The following is a 16,045-nucleotide window of genomic DNA, read 5'->3' on the forward strand; positions in this document are numbered from 1 at the left end:
AAATGTCCAACAACAATAAATATTTCTCTCAGCAGTTCCGAACGAGGCTTTAGTGACTATCCAAGGTTAGTTTTGTTCGTCACAAGGATCACTGACCACCACCCTCTATTATATAGTCTCTGGGGTGTGGCCCAGTGACTCAGTTCTAATCCCTAGCACGCCTCCTGAGCTGCTGCAATCGTTTATCACGCCTTCGGAGGCGTGCATCCAGGAATGATGTTTCTCCGTCACTCTGATCCGAGCCACCTGTCTCCCGGCTAATCTCCTCTCCCTCGGCCGGCACCTGAGACAATGTCAGAGGGGAGGGGCCTGGAGAGGGAGGCCTGGCTGACTCCTCTTCCTCATGCTCGGAGCTTTCTTCCTCCGATGGGACAGGCTCAGAGGGCGGGGCCACAACATCATGCTGCACCGGCTAGAGGAGTTAGGGGTGGGGGGCACCGTCCTACGATGGTTTTCCTCCTTTCTCTATGACCGGTCGCAGTCCATGTTGACAGGGGGGCAGAGGTTGACCCCGAGGCCCCTTGTATGTGGGGTGTCACAAGGGTCGGTCCTCTCGCCCCTTCTGTTCAACATTTATGTGAAGCCGCTGGGTGAGATCATCCGTGGTTTCGGGGTGAAGTACCATCAGTACGCTGACGACACTCAGCTATACATCTCCACCCCGGACCACCCCAATGATGCCCTTGAAGTGATGTCCCGGTGCCTGGAGGCCGTGCGGATCTGGATGGGGAGAAACAGACTCAGGCTCAACCCATCCAAGACCGAGTGGCTGTGGTTTCCGACATCCCAATATAGTCAGTTGGTGCCATCACTGACTATTGGGGGTGAGTCATTGGCCCCCATGGAGAGGGTTCGCAACTTGGGTGTCCTCCTGGACTCACGGCTGTCTTTGGAAGAGCACATGACGGCCGTGGCCAGGGGGACTTTTTATCAGGTCCGTCTGATTCGCCAGTTGCGTCCCTTTCTAGATCGGGACTCGTTAAATACGGTCACTCATGCTCTCGTTACTTCCCGCCTGGACTACTGCAATGCTCTCTACATGGGGCTCCCCTTGAGCACCCGGAGGCTCCAGCTGGTCCAGAATGCGGCTGCGCGGGTGGTTATGGGAGCGACGTGGCGCTCCCATGTGACCCCCCCTCCTGCGCGAGCTGCACTGGCTCCCGGTGGTCTTCCGGGTGCGCTTCAAGGTTTTGGTTGCCACCTTTAGAGAGCTCCATGGCATCGGACCGGGGTATTTACGAGACTGCCTTCTGCTACCAATAGCCTCTCACCGACCAGTACGCTCCCATACAGAGGGGCTTCTCAGGATGCTGTCAGCCAAACAGTGTCGACTGGCGGCCCCCAGGGGGAGAGCCTTCTCTGTGGGGGCACCTACCATCTGGAACGAGCTCCCCCCAGAGATATGGAGGATCCCAGACCTGCGCACGTTTCGTCGTGCTCTCAAAACTTTTTTATTTCAGCAGGCTGGCCTGGCCTAACTCTCCTCTTTTAAATTTTTAATTTGTGATTTTATAAATTGGGTGTTTTAATCTGTGTTTCGGCCAAAATATTTAATAATTTTAAGGGATTTTTTAATATTTGTATTATCTGTATTTTATCTTGGCTGTTCACCGGCCTGAGTCCTTCGGGAGTAGGGCGGTATAGAAATTTGATTAATAAATAAATAAATAATAAATTAAAACACCCAGTGAGGTAACATTTTTACAGTCTTTAGTGGCAAGCTCTCTTCTGAAGACCAAACACAGCTATATACCTCTTAAGGAGCAGCTTTTGTGGAAAATCTGTTAAGGCAGGGGTCCCCAACCCCCAGGCCATGGACTGGTACCAGTCCCTGATCTGTTAAGAACCGGACTGCACAGCTGGGGTGAACAAGCAAAACCGAAACCATTTGTGAAAAATTGTCTTCCACGAAACCTGTCCCTGGTGCCAGAAAAGTTGGAGACTGCTGCTTTAAGATCTTTGTGTTGATCTCAAAGGCTGTTTAAATAGATTGTAGTTATGTTGACAAACCTGATGTTCATCTTCTTTTACAGGAATCAGAAGAACTATCTTCTGATGAAGAAATGAAAGTAGCAGAAATGAGACCTCCTCTCATAGAAACTTCCATTAACCAACCAAAAGTAGTAGCACTCGGCAATAGCAAAAAAGGTAGGCATTTATTCAGTGATAATGCATTAAAAAGAGATCTATTTCTCTGAGATGACTAAAGTTACAAATAAGAGTTTTGCTTGAAAAATAGCATAAAAATACATTTTTACTTACACTCCTTCTTCAGTTGTTTATGCCTGCATGGCAGCTATTAGGAAAAAAAAGAGATCCCAGTGCTGTGTAAAGGCAGATCTGTGTGCTTAAATTTGATTTCACCGCTGTTGCCTTAATTCTGCCTATCTTCCATTTCAGTGTTTATTATTTGGGTTTGTTATAGCTTGTTGTCTTCCACATCCTCAATTTTGGATTAAACTAAGCAAGTCAAATCTGCAACTGTTTATTATACCCTGCAGCCTAGTTTGTTTGTTTACTGCTTTTCTGCTTTGTTGCCTATTATTAAGATAATGTATGGCATTTTCTTAATCATTTTTGAGGTGTTAATATAAATAATTAGTACAAATATAGTTAGATTAGGATGAAAAAGTTTTACTATTTTGTGTTTGTAGTCCCTATAATTTTGTTAAAATGTTCTTGAATGCATTTGCTATTTTGTAGGATTTAAACACAGAATTTGTCAAATATTTTTATTGTTAATGGTCAATTGTTTTTATTTAACAAATTGCAGCCTTATGATTTCACAAATTTTTAATATATTTCTGTATACTCAAAACCCCAAGCTGAATATAGGTAGTCCTCAAGTTACAACTACAATTGAGCCCAAAATTTGTGTTGCTAAGTGAGACATTTGCTAAGTGAGTTTTGCCCCATTTTATGACCTTTCTTCCACAGTTGTTAAGTGAATCACAAATGGCTAAGTGAATCTGGCTTCCTCAGTGACTTTGCTTGTCAGAAATCACAGAGGCTGAGCATGTGTCACTGCAACTGTGGTAAATAGGAACCAGTTGCCAAGCATCTGAATTTTGGTCATGCGGCCTTGGGGATGCTGCAATGGTCGTAAATGTGGGAAAAAAAGATCATGTCACTTTTTAGTGCTGTTGTAACTTTGATCAGTCACTAAATGAACTGTTACAAGTCAAGGACTTAACTGTATTTCAATTAAAATTGAGTATTTTTGTATAAAGCCGATTGATCCAGGTAAAATCATGCAAGTTACAAAACAAACATGCTGATTATTATGAAATGAGAACTTTATGGAGCCATTAAATATGACTCACTATGAAATCAGAATATTATGGAACCATTTGTCAGAAAGGAATACCTTTATCCTAATACCAGTATAGAAATGCTGATTCTTCAGCCTATTCAAACTTAAAATCAACTATTTAGGTAGTTAAGCATGTTTAGTAAGGGTGTATGAGTCATTCAGAAATGTTCTTCCAAAAAATAGAAGTGCTTTTCTTAAGCTATTCCCCAAACTCCCAGGGTATTGTGACTTTTCTGCCAGTTTACTGGCACTCTGGTGGACATTCCTTTGAGAGGACATGGTGCTTCAAGCTGCAGGTTTGGAGAAGCCTCGCTGAGTTCCAGGAAGGTGTTCCTCCAGGTGATTCCTGATATTTACTGGCTGTGAAAAGTCTCATTTAACTGCGTACCATAGATATAACTTTGCATGAATTAGTAATATGAATATGCTAAATCAAATTAAATTATTTTCAGATGACAGTAAAGCAGTAGATTCTTCGTCTGATGATCCCACCCATAACAGCAATCAGAATAATAGCAATTGTTCCTCTCCTTCCCGAATGTCGGATTCAGAATCTCTAAACACTGACAGTAGCCAAGAAGCATCATTGTGTTCTCCAGACAAAGAAATTACCATGACTGTCAATACCAAAATCAGGTTTGAGAAATATTACAGTATGTTATAAGGCTATTTGAAATAATGAAAAAAAAATTTTTTAAACATTTTTTCTATCCCCTACAATTTTGTACTATCTGCAAATTTAATAAACATCCTTTCTACTTCATAATTGTCATACTATCTAGTATGTTTAATTAGCTTGCTAATCAGAATATTGTATTCTGGTATTTGTATGGTTTGCTAAAGTCAAGATATACAGTATTAGGGCTACCTCATTCCTTCAATTCATTGATAAAATAACCCAACCAAAGAAATGCAATAAGGTTAATCTGGCAATTTTGTTCTTAACAAATCTGTACCTTGCATTGTTTTCAAGATACTATTAGACCTAACTCTATAAATATCTGAAACATCTTTCTAAATCCTAATGTCAATCAGATTGCATTTCTGGATATTCCTTTACCTGTTTTTGAAGAAAGGGCAACATTTCTTATCCTCCAGCTATCTGGCATTTCACCAGTTCTCCAGGATTGCTCACAGAAGGGTTCAACTAGGCATTAACTGGTTCCGCTATCTTGTTTTGAAGATTTAAATTCATTCAGAATAAAGAGATAATCCTTAACAATGTTTCTGTTTGTTTAAAGTTTTAGACTGCCCCTTCATCATGCAGTTTACAATTTCCAGGTGTATCACAATGTTTGTTTGTTAGAAAAGACTGAAAAGATGTTAATCCCATTATCAGTTTAGATAAATTGTACTGTTCCCCCGGATGGTAGAGGACAGGAAGGCCTAGAGGAACATTGTCCATAGGGTTGCGATCGGTCGGACACAACTTCGCAGTTAACAACTGCTCCCCCTTGTCTTGGTTGACTGATAACTCTTTCATTACTATTATTATTTTTTGCTTAAAAACCTATTCTTCCCTCTGCTTGCCTTGTGGAATCAGGGAAGCTAATATGGTCAAATAAATACTTTTTTTTCTGTGATGTCTCCTTCTTTCAGTATTTTATTTTTTAATTTTTTTAAAATAAAAATATTAAATGAACTATCAGATAATCTAAAATAAACCCTTGAATAATATTTTAAATTGATATTGTAATCAGTTTTTTGATTATACAGTATTTACAATAGTTTACTATATCTTGGTCTGATCACTATATGAAATTAAATGCAAACTTAGGTAAAATCCATTTGAAATCAATGGATCCTGAGTTCCAGTTCATTTGTCTCTACAGATGATTAAATCTGGCTTAATGGTGCTTTCTTAAAATGCATTTATCAAATACGGCCATTTTATGAAATTGCTCTTGTTATATTTATGATTGCTTTATTTTACAGGGAAGATGAAAATTCTAACAGTCTTTTACAAAATGGAGAAGTAAATGCTCTGATAGAAGAAAAAATGAACTCTCTAGATAAAATCACAAATCTATCTGAATTCAGTTTAAATATTGAGGAGAGATTAGCTTTAATAGAGAAAGGTGTTGAACTAAACAATGCTACCGATGAGCCTCACAACGTGCATCAGATCAACAGGAATATCTGCAAATTAGCTGAAGAAGGACTACAATCTAATGTAGTGAATAAAATAAAATCAACAGAGATGTCAATTAAGGACTTGATAAATGAACATATGAAAGAAGAAATTGAACAATTGGAAAACAAATATCCAAATGTATGCCCATTAAATAGTATCAATGGACATTCTGAAGACATGCCACACTCTGCAAGAAAGTCAGAGCTAAAGAGAAGTGCCACCATTGAAACCGATTCTTCTTTAGAAATGTGTCTTTCAAAAAGCACTGAAGACTTGTCTCCACAGAGGAGTGGGCCAGTGGTGAAATCCCATAGCATAACTAATATGGAGACAGGTGCTCTAAAAATCTGTGATATTATAAATGACAGTGGAGCCCAGCATCCCAATCCAGCAATAAAATCAGCAGGTATGGCTGCAGATGGAAAAAATATAGTCCGGAGCAAGTCAGCTACTCTCTTATACGATCAGCCATTACAAGTATTTCCTGGATGTTCATCATCCTCTGATTTAATATCTACAAAAACAGCAATTAAATTTGATTTGAATCATAATCCTGAAGATACCAATACAGTTAGAGGACAAGGACCGAATTCTTCACAACCATTCACTACCCCTCAATATAATATACAATACAGCAGCAGTATTGTACCCAAAGAGTCTTTGTGGCTCCAGAAACAAAATCCTGTAGCCGAACAAAGTTGTTTGTCTTCTCAGCGTTTACCAAGGCTGGATAGTACAGAGAGCTGCACTTCTGCAAAACATTCGGCTAACATGAATTTCTCTAACCATAATAACGTTAGAGCTAGTGCTGCCTATAATATGCATCAAAGGATGGGTGGTAGGCATATGGAAATGTGGGCTGTTTCACCAAATGACAGGCATCCTTCTAGTGCAACCCGAAATACTCTCCAGCGACAGAGTAGCGTGTCTTCTACTGCTTCAGTTAATGTTGATTCTGGATCTTCACGCCGTCCTCTGGTTTCTGAGGGGGATTATTTAACGTATAGGGATTTGCATTCAGCAGGAAGAGTCCCGCCAAAATTGTCAGGGCAACAGAGACCTCTTTCTGCAAGAACACATAGCATTGATGGACCAAATGTACCCCGACCTCAGAGTGCCCGTCCTTCAGCAAACGATATACCAGAGAGAACTATGTCGGTCAGTGACTTCAATTACTCAAGGACTAGTCCGTCTAAAAGAACAAATCCAAGAGTTAATTCTGAATACTCTCTGATGGATCCTACAGGAAAAAATAAAGTTCCTCCTGACTGGAGGGAACAAGTACTACGGCACATAGAGGCCAAAAAGTTAGAAAAGGTAAACAGTTTTACTTTCTCTTCTTGAATTCAGCAGTCTGTTTTTTTTTATTAAACTGGTAAAAGCTTGCCATTTTAAGGGATGTGTGCTTGTGATATTATAATTCAAAATTTCAATAATTGGTTTAGTAATAAACTCATGTTCCATAGAATAGGTAAATTAGCTTTAGGATTAGCCAGTTAGATGTTTTATTATAATACTTAGTATGCTTTATTTGGAAGGAAGAACTCTAAAATCATCAATCATTGCCATAAAGTTAATGTTTATCACATCTAAGCAGATGAAAATCTAACCATCTTCAGCAGCATGTTTGAAACACCGAGATAATATAATATCCTACTAAGGTGACATGGTTATTACTTTGCTGATTATACATTCTTGTGAAAATGAAAAATATCAAATATATACTTACTTCCCTGAGGATAGCAATTTTTCAAACGATTTAATTTTTCTCGGGTACTAGGAAAGTGGCAATATACAGGTAATCCTCAATTTATGACTAGCCATTTACTGGATGTTTGAAGTCACAGTGGATTTCCTCAGGGCTAGTTCTGAAACTAAATTCAAAATTCCTGACAGTAGTTGAAAAAAAATCATAAAATCAGTCACATGGTTACTCACTTAACGACTGGTACAACTTATGGCCATAATTAGGGTTGAATGTCAAGGTCTACCTATATCTAGTTACACAGAAACTTGAAATTTAGGGCAAATTCAATCTAATACATAATATATCTTTGAAAAAGTTCACATAGAAATTTCATCAGGCTGTGGGTTTTTTTGTTCCCAGTCTTGATGTACCCTTACACAGATATTAATTCTGTATTGATCTCTATTGTCCCATTTGTTGCCTTTCCATATTTTTCCAGTCCCCCCCCCTGCCCCCACCCCCCAAAAAATGGGGTTGGTGAAAGTGTGGATCACAAAAACTTGTATTTTCTAGTTTTCTGAAACAACAGTAGAGGATTAGAGGAAAATTGCTGATATGGTAAACTGTTAAATATAAGACTCATTTATGATATTGAAGACTATTAGCGAGCATGCTTACATAAATTCAATCATCTTTTGACTGTCAGATGTCAAGGATTGGGATTATTTGTTTGATGTAAAAATTTTAATTATGAAATAGTTTTTCCTTAGAAGTATTTGGTTCAGGCCTATTTCCCTCAAAAGATAGCCTGTCACTAGCTATCCATTTCTTCCAGCTTTGTACATTAGCAGTTTGACATAGAAACTGTGCAAATAAACAGGAAGTTTTAAATAAGTCAAAACAGAAGGTTTCCTGTCCTGTAAACTATACTCTTGGAATATTTTAATTGAATCTGTTGAACAGAAATTACAAGAGGTTATTGTAAAAACTTCTATCTAAATATAAATGTAAACATTTCCATTATATATTTAAATGTATTAAAAAGTAGCAAAGTTCACAAGCTTTTTGAGGATAAATGTTATGACTTCTAGTAAAGTTAACTTTCTGATTATATAATTACTAAATTTATATACCGCATGACGTTCAGCAATTCTCAGTGGTTTACACTTGTTAAAAACGTTTAAGAACACACACACACACACATGCACGTTCACACACATACCAAGACAGAACAATGATGACAAAGAAAACAAAACCCTAAAAGAAGAGAGCGGCATCACTCATCCTTGCCAAAGACTCAGGCAAGTCAGTGTGTGTATATATGTATGTATTCATTCATGGAAATACATTACGGAATGTAAACGATTATATTATGTGGCTCATATCTATTGATGTTGGTCCATTCTGGTAAGGATCAACATCCGCCTAGTGCGTCTTCAGCATTTATATCTTGGAGTGGAGGAATGGTTTTCTTGAATATTTATTTCTAAGGTTGGATGTTTCAGGTACTATTTTTCTTTAAATGCAGATTTGCAGATTGATCTGAACTTTATATATTACTGCTGGGCATACTGTCAGCCAGATGTTTAGTCTGAATTTTTATCCACCTATCAAGTTCTTCCCAAGGACTTGGGATAGGCAGGTGTGTTGTTTGATGATATTAAAGGTATTGTTGCAAGATACAAGCTGTTCAAAGTAAAACTGCCTTTTTCAGTTGACCGATGGGTATTTTGTCAATGCTGATGATGATCAAGTGGTTCTCCAGAGATTTTGGGATTATATCCAAGGTAGCTATTACTATTGGCACTATCATTGCTTTCTTTTGTCATTCTACTTATGTTTGCAGGTCTTTTTATATTGTGATCTTTCTCCAGTTCTTTTTTGTATTGCAATGTCTACAATCCAGACTTTCTTTGTCTGTTATTGACAATTTTTAAGTCTGGGATGTTATGCGGCAGGTGTTTATGCATTTGAATTTTAAAATCCCAGACCACTTTAGCTTCTTCATTTTCTATGACTTTTTCTGTTTTGTTATCTCACCAATTCTTGCTTGCAGGCAAATGATATCTCTTGCAGATCTTCCAATATACCATCGTTGTTATTTTGTCATGTCATGGTTGGTAAAGGTCTATGGAGATTCTCAGTCTTTGGTTTGTAGTCAATCTGTGCAGTCTTCTTACAGCAGCTAACTAAGTGGTCCATTGTTTCTTCAGCTTCTTTGCAAGAGGCGGCGCTTGCTGTTTATTGCTGTCTTCTCAATTCTGGCTTTATGCATTTGTTTTAATGTCTTGTGCAGCCATAATTAGCTCCTCTGTCTCTTTCTTCAACATGCTCTTAGCTATTGCCCAGACCTTATTGTTATCTGCTTTGCCTGCTATTTATTATGTACTAGCCCTATAATGCCTTGCCATGTCTCTTTTCTAGTCTTCATTTGGTCTTTCTTTCGGCCAGTTTGGTCTCTCCAGTATTCAGTAAGCCTTCCTTGTATGCTAGCTTCAGCACATCTTCACTGCTCTTCAGATATTATCCCAGTGCCCTTTTTCCTTCTTCAGCTGCCTGATGTTCTTGCAACATTCCATACCAACCTATTTTGGTAAGTGGAATCCATCAACATCACTGCACGGATGAAGGTCATGCTTCATTGTCATTATTTTTCTGGTCTTCCTACCCATAGTTTTTAGTTCTGTATGAGTCCAGTCCAGTATTCCAGCTGTGTATCTAATTATTGGAATTGCAAGTGTTAATTGCCTTGATGGTATTTCCTCTACTGAGTTTGGACTTTTTAAGCTTTTCTTCAGTCTTATTCTATATTCACTTCTAACCTTCTTGTTGAAGGTTAGAAGTGCTTCTAACCTTCAATGTGCTAGATATTGTCATCTTGAAGAATGCCCAGATTCTTGAAGGATGATTTGTAGTGATCATCTTCATCCAAACTTTTAATGTTATTTCCAAAAGGAATTTTGATTCCTTCAGTTTTCAGTACTTTCCCGGTATTGATTCTCACTTACTGATGACAACAAGGAGTGCTGGGACTGCAATGTGGTCTCATGATGTCATGCTTTACAACTGCATTGCTTTGCGACAAAAAGTCTGGTCCCAGTTGCTAACATTAACCAAGGACTACTTGTAATGTAACTCAAGGTGACAAACATACCTAATATTCTTGCCTTCTGTTTTTCCCACAGCAATCTTGTGAAGATTGAGTAACTGGCCCAAAGTCATACAATATACGTAAAATATACAAACATATAAATACAGTATGTAAACTGGAACTTTAAAAAAAAACTTGCTTTAATTCCAAGCCATTTCAACCAGTTAATAGTATGTTTGAGGAACATGAGACTGCCTTAGTCTGCCAAAAAAACGTGGTGAATTTTTGATAGAAAGTTTGTTTGCTTTAGATTTAAATGGCAGTAGCAAATTTCTTTTCCTCTATCCCTCCACAGACTTTTGAGAAATGATGGATATTTTCTCTCTCTCTCATGCACAATATCGTGTTTAATTTATGCCTATCTCAGCTTGATTTGCAAAAGTACTTTTTCACTATGTAGTTTATTTTAATTTTCTCCCTCAGCAGTATCTTTATTAGAAGATACTAAGAAGATACTCCTTTATTAAGGAGCCTTGGTAGTACAGTGGTTTAATGCACCCTGTAATTAACACAGCTGCCTGCAATTTCTGCAGGTTCGAATCTTACCAGGCTCAAGGTTGACTCAGCCTTCCATCCTTTCTAAGGTAGGTTAAATGAGGACCCAGTTTGTGGGGGCAATAATCTGACTTTGTATAAATATACAAAAGTATGAAGGCTATTGCTTAATGCATTGTAAGCCGCCCTGAGTCTCCGGAGAAGGGCGGCATATAAATCAAATAAAAAAATAAATAAATAAAAAAAAATAAAAGAGGGAAAGCGAGAAAAAAAAATGCTTGGAATAAAAAAAACACAATATGGGCCACGTTAAGAATGTTCTGAGGGTCTGGAGCAAAATTTGGAATGTCTTAAATGTTATATTGGCTTAAACAATTCCCTGTTGTTTTTTATATTTTTTTTACTTTAAAGCCACAAAAAGTAGGATGGTACTTCAGGCTGAGTGCTGTTGCCTACCCTACAAAAAGATTAACAATAGGATTTTTAAAAAACCTTTTAAAAATTGTCTTAAGAAATAATGGAACTGAATTAAAACAATTAATTGTAATACAATCTAGCACAGACTATTTTGAGCCCAGCAGGAAGCAAGCAAAACAATATATATTACTTCAGTAAAACTCATAAACAACAACCAGTAAAAACAAACAAACAAAGCCAAGACATTTCTTGTGGCTATAGATTTGGGAGAAACTTCTTCCTAATATACCTGAATATATTTAACTGTTTTTGTTTGGGAACTAGGCTGTAATCAATAAGAAGAAGCAGTACATTTACAAACTTTGACATCCTTGAAGCTATTTGATTTAAGTTTCCTAGCGCTATCTTTACAATCTCAAGATGCATTAAAGCATTGTACTTTGTTAGAGGCAGGCTTGGTTTTCTTTCATGCTAGAGCTTAATACCAATTCTTTTCTAGATTGGCTCTTGTTCCATTTGTTCTTGGAGACCACTCTTGAGTAAACCTGGTTTTAAAGGGTGATTAGCAGGCTTCCTTCTATAGGACTTTTTCTGGAGCTGCTTTGTTCATTAAGTTTTGATAATACTGGAAATATTGTTACATAGCACTTGGAGATATTGATCTTCAATTTAAATCTGGTTCCCGGTCTTATAGTTTGTGTGGCCTTTTCACAATGGGTAGATGTCAACCTCTCATGTATTAAGTGCTGAAATTCCATTGGGCTTTCACTGTGTAGTGAATGTGGAAAAGGCAGACTTCCAAGGTCTTACTAAATGGCAAGATTTTTTTAAAAAAATCTGGTCTCGTGGGATGGGCAGATAGGGAGAGGTGGTCCTGGCAAATGAATGAGCGTATACTGTGCTTTGTGTGGTGATTATGTCAGATAGCATGTTCAGTTATATTGTGAAAAATCACATGGCATGTGACCGAGATTTTGTATTCACAGCGGGACGGTTCTTTGTTTGCATGGTTATAACATGATATGCAATCTGTGTGTCTGCACTGACTTTGTGTATAACATGGCTTATGATTTATGCATGCTGCACTAATCTCTGTTATCTGTCCCCTCTTTATTCAGAGCATGCTGTCACGGTCCTTTAATTCCAATTATGCTCCAGTTAGCAACTTTTACTATGGCAGCTCTAGGGATCTGCATGGCAGCCAGGGCAATGTTGCTTTGAGTGTTGCAGACGGAAGAAGTTCTGGTGTTCCAGTTCTTCGTGTGAGTACACTCCTAACAAAATGCTTGTTGAAAGGAAATTGGAAATGACTTTCAATTGAATTTTTGCAATTTGTGAAATCTTTACTATGTTTGATTTTATTCGTTACTGTAATGATTTAAAAAGGTAATGATTTCAGAATAATGCATGAATCCACCTGTCCCTTAATATTACTGCATTTCCTGCTCTGAGCCAAACAGCAGATCATCTTCTGATTTTAAAAATACTCATTGGCATGTTTTAGTCTGTGGGACAGCTTACTGTATGTATGGAATGCGTTTATTTGTTGCATTGGCAGATAACTTAAACGATTTTGATGAAATATAAACATACAAGTTATGGCAGTAATTGAGTCTGGAATTTCCATCATGAAGTGATGCAGTCATAAGGCATGATGTCACATGACCATATTGTTTAGTGATGATCATGCCAGTTGTCATTGTTAACCAAATCCCACCCAGTCATTATGATACACCCTGACTAAAGCCATTCACAGCTTTGTCCCAGTCCAGATTTCAGTAAGATTAGGGGCTGCTTCCAACTACCCGCACCTGCCTATCTCTACCCATCTCTCTGCCCTTTTGGCTATCCTGCATACCACCCTTCAGCTGATCTTCTCTTGTTCTCTTCCTCCCACTATTGGCAAGGTGCACCCACCTAGCCCTTTGAAAGGCAGCTGCCTTCTTCTAAAGCCAATGTGTCTTTGTCAAAATTGCAAGTTTGTAAGCCTTCTTGTGAGCCTTTCAAATTGGACAAGAGCATGAACAGCCTCAGGAAGAAGGCCTAGCCTGGTGAACAGCTGCCTTGCAAAGGTCCAGGCACACCTTGTGAAGTTAGCCAGAGAGAGCAGAGACAGTGGAGCACAGGGTGGCTGGGCTGGCAGAAGCAGTGAAGAGCATGGCAGTTAAAGAGCAGAGATGGGAGAGGATATTGGTGGGGGAGTTGAAGTTATCTATTGTCATAAATACACCCAGATTTTGATCACATGACAACAAGGACACTGCAATAACTGTAACCTATAGGACCAGGCATAACTACCATTTGTTCAGCACCACTATGATTTTAAACATAAATAGATGGCCTCTTGCTTTGAATTTCTTAAATGATTCAACTTTATTCCAAGTTGATCAAGCATTCTGAATTGTGAGAGGGGTTTTTGTTTGGAAAATTTCAAAATATAAATGTTTTTTATGCAAATAAATATATTTCTTTACATATCCATGTTTAGAAGTAGTAACAGAGCTTAATTTATAAATTTATTCACAGATTAAAGTATATATAATAAAGATTTTGGTATCTTTCATTTTTCTTGATAAATGGATATTCTCATCTGCACCACATCTTTACATTTAAGGATTCCTTTAAATCTGCTCTTGGTGGTTGGGAACACTTGGACCAGATCTGCAGCCCATATAACAAAGAAGTTCTGTTACGTGAATAGAAATTGTCTTGTAATATTGGATGTACTGTAGTATGAATAAGGTTGAGCCTACTTTCCTGTCATGCATTCGTCTGATTGATCTAATAAGATTTGTTCATCTTATTGATCAGATATGAATGTGACTATGCTTTCTTCTTTCCATAAGTAGTCTATTTTCAAGTCTGTATTGCTTCTCCATGCACAGCACTTATGGTCTTTTGAGTAAAAAAAATAATAATCCAGTTCTCACTCTAGTCCTCCATCACACTGACTAGGCAAGATTTCTGATTTCTATCAGTATATTTTCTCTTTCTTCCACTTTTGGCACCAGTATAATTTTTACTATGGTGCTATGTAAATGTCCATATTCACTTGCATCATGTCCACTTCTACAGTTTCTTTCATTTTGTCATCATTTTTTTGCTGTCTAATTCATGGGCGAAACTAACTATGAACGTCTGTAATTTAATAAAACCATATTCTTCCTGTGTAGCTCTGGTCTTTAATTTGATTTCCTATATTGCTTCCCTGGCTAAAATACATGTGATAGATTCAAGAGTTCAAGGACTTTCCTTTTATTTTAAACTGAAGCACCAATTGCATCTGTCGTTGAACAGCATGTCCACTTGTCCAAAGTCATGCTATATTTCAGTTCCTAGGAGAAAATAAATAGCAAAGCTGCTATTAAAAGGTATGTTTACAAACCAAATGGCGTAATTGTAAGGCAATATACAGGAACAAACTTGTGAACAGCATGAAAAAAGGTTAACTTGCTTTGGTATATAGCAGAAATGTTTACATCCTTTATTTGTAATTTTCAGCATCCCCAAACAGCTAATCCAGTAGAGGAGGATGTATTCATTTCTGGACAGCAGAATTATTCAACTCCCACACTTGGTCTGAAAGAGGCTGTTCCAGATGCCATTAAAAAAGTTCCTGTGCAGGTAATAAACTGTACGATTCATTAATCATATGACTGTAATGTAGTAATAGTAATTAGTATTGTTTAAATGTTAATTTTACATATATGACCTTTAGGCTCATGTGCTTTACCTTTGTCTCTTCCTCTGCTGTTGCTGCCAGTAGCAGATTGAAAGATTGTTCCTCTTTTTTCAGTTAAGCATTCTTCTTTTCAATAAAATATAAAATTATCACCTTTCTAGGAATGAAGTAGATACTTAATACCCATGAGGACTAACAAATAATAATTGTAATAATAGCTGCCTATCATGGGACCTTGGGAAAGACTTGATAAGTGGATAAAAATGTCAAATCCAGTCTAAACATCTGGCTGATAGTGCGATGAACCATAATAATCATCGTCAAACAAAAACATCTGCCTATCTCAGGTTCTTGCGAAGGACTTGTTAGGTGGATAAGAATGCCAAGTGTAGTCAAAATATTAGGCTGACTCAGAACCATAATAATAATAATATGTCCTTAGGCATTAGCACCTAGTCTTTTATCAGTACTGGGATGTCCATGGTATGCATTAACTCACTGCCTCCCCTTACTTACCTAATCATTAAAGTAATTCAAATTTAAACAATCTTGTGAACTGGTGAAGGATTTCATTATGACTCCAGTGATGTCATAAGAAGTTGAAAAGACAGACTGGCAGTCAAAAGAAGGACTAGAAGCAATGAAAATCCACTGCTTTTGTACTAGCTGGGGAAAGTGACCCATCCATGAAAAGGACAGAGCCAGTGTAGGTTAATGCCAAGGGATTTTTGCAGGAGCTGATCTGAGGAAGAAAGTACAGACTGGACACTGTTTAAAAAAGAAAAGTATATGACCATAGCACTCTTGCTATTCTTCATCTACAATGGAGGCTTAGTGCTATTCCGATACGTATCAATTGATAAGGGAAAAGGGAGAAAGAAATGGGCAGATTTGATATATTCTTTTGGTTTGTGGGCAGCCAGAGCTAATTGAAATCAGAGCAATCGGAGCAAAGTATCTCATTGCAAAGAAAATTAATCACAGCTTATTTTTTATGATAAGTTGGACATGGGTGAAAGCCCTACTGCCAGTATTCCACCAGCTATAGGTAATAACACTAGCATTAAGATAAATATCAGAGCTAGATGATGAGTCCAAGCAGCATTGTAGGAGATATAAACTGATATGGAGGAAATGAAGGAAGTGAGAGCCAGCTAGAGTTCCTG

The 16,045-nt window shown here is 37.8% G+C and overlaps 1 protein-coding gene across 15 annotated transcripts in view; it reads left to right on the forward strand.

Moving 5' to 3' along the window:
- Positions 1-16,045, forward strand: part of ERBIN (erbb2 interacting protein) — a 79,498-nt gene that overhangs the window by 54,427 nt on the left and 9,026 nt on the right. For 8 of the 15 annotated variants that reach the window (XM_034440989.3, XM_060690669.2, XM_087885731.1 and 5 more), the window contains 5 exons: positions 2,034-2,148; positions 3,766-3,949; positions 5,249-6,764; positions 12,316-12,459; positions 14,699-14,821. In XM_034440989.3, the coding sequence (XP_034296880.1) occupies positions 2,034-2,148; positions 3,766-3,949; positions 5,249-6,764; positions 12,316-12,459; positions 14,699-14,821 (2,082 nt within the window). The remainder of the gene's footprint in view (positions 1-2,033; positions 2,149-3,765; positions 3,950-5,248; positions 6,765-12,315; positions 12,460-14,698; positions 14,822-16,045) is intronic. The other 7 variants (XM_087885736.1, XM_087885737.1, XM_087885734.1 and 4 more) reach the window with 2 other exon arrangements.

Source organism: Pantherophis guttatus, chromosome 2 (assembly GCF_059756535.1).
Source record: "Pantherophis guttatus breed Tessera chromosome 2, ASM5975653v1, whole genome shotgun sequence".
Lineage (NCBI taxonomy): Eukaryota > Metazoa > Chordata > Lepidosauria > Squamata > Colubridae > Pantherophis > Pantherophis guttatus.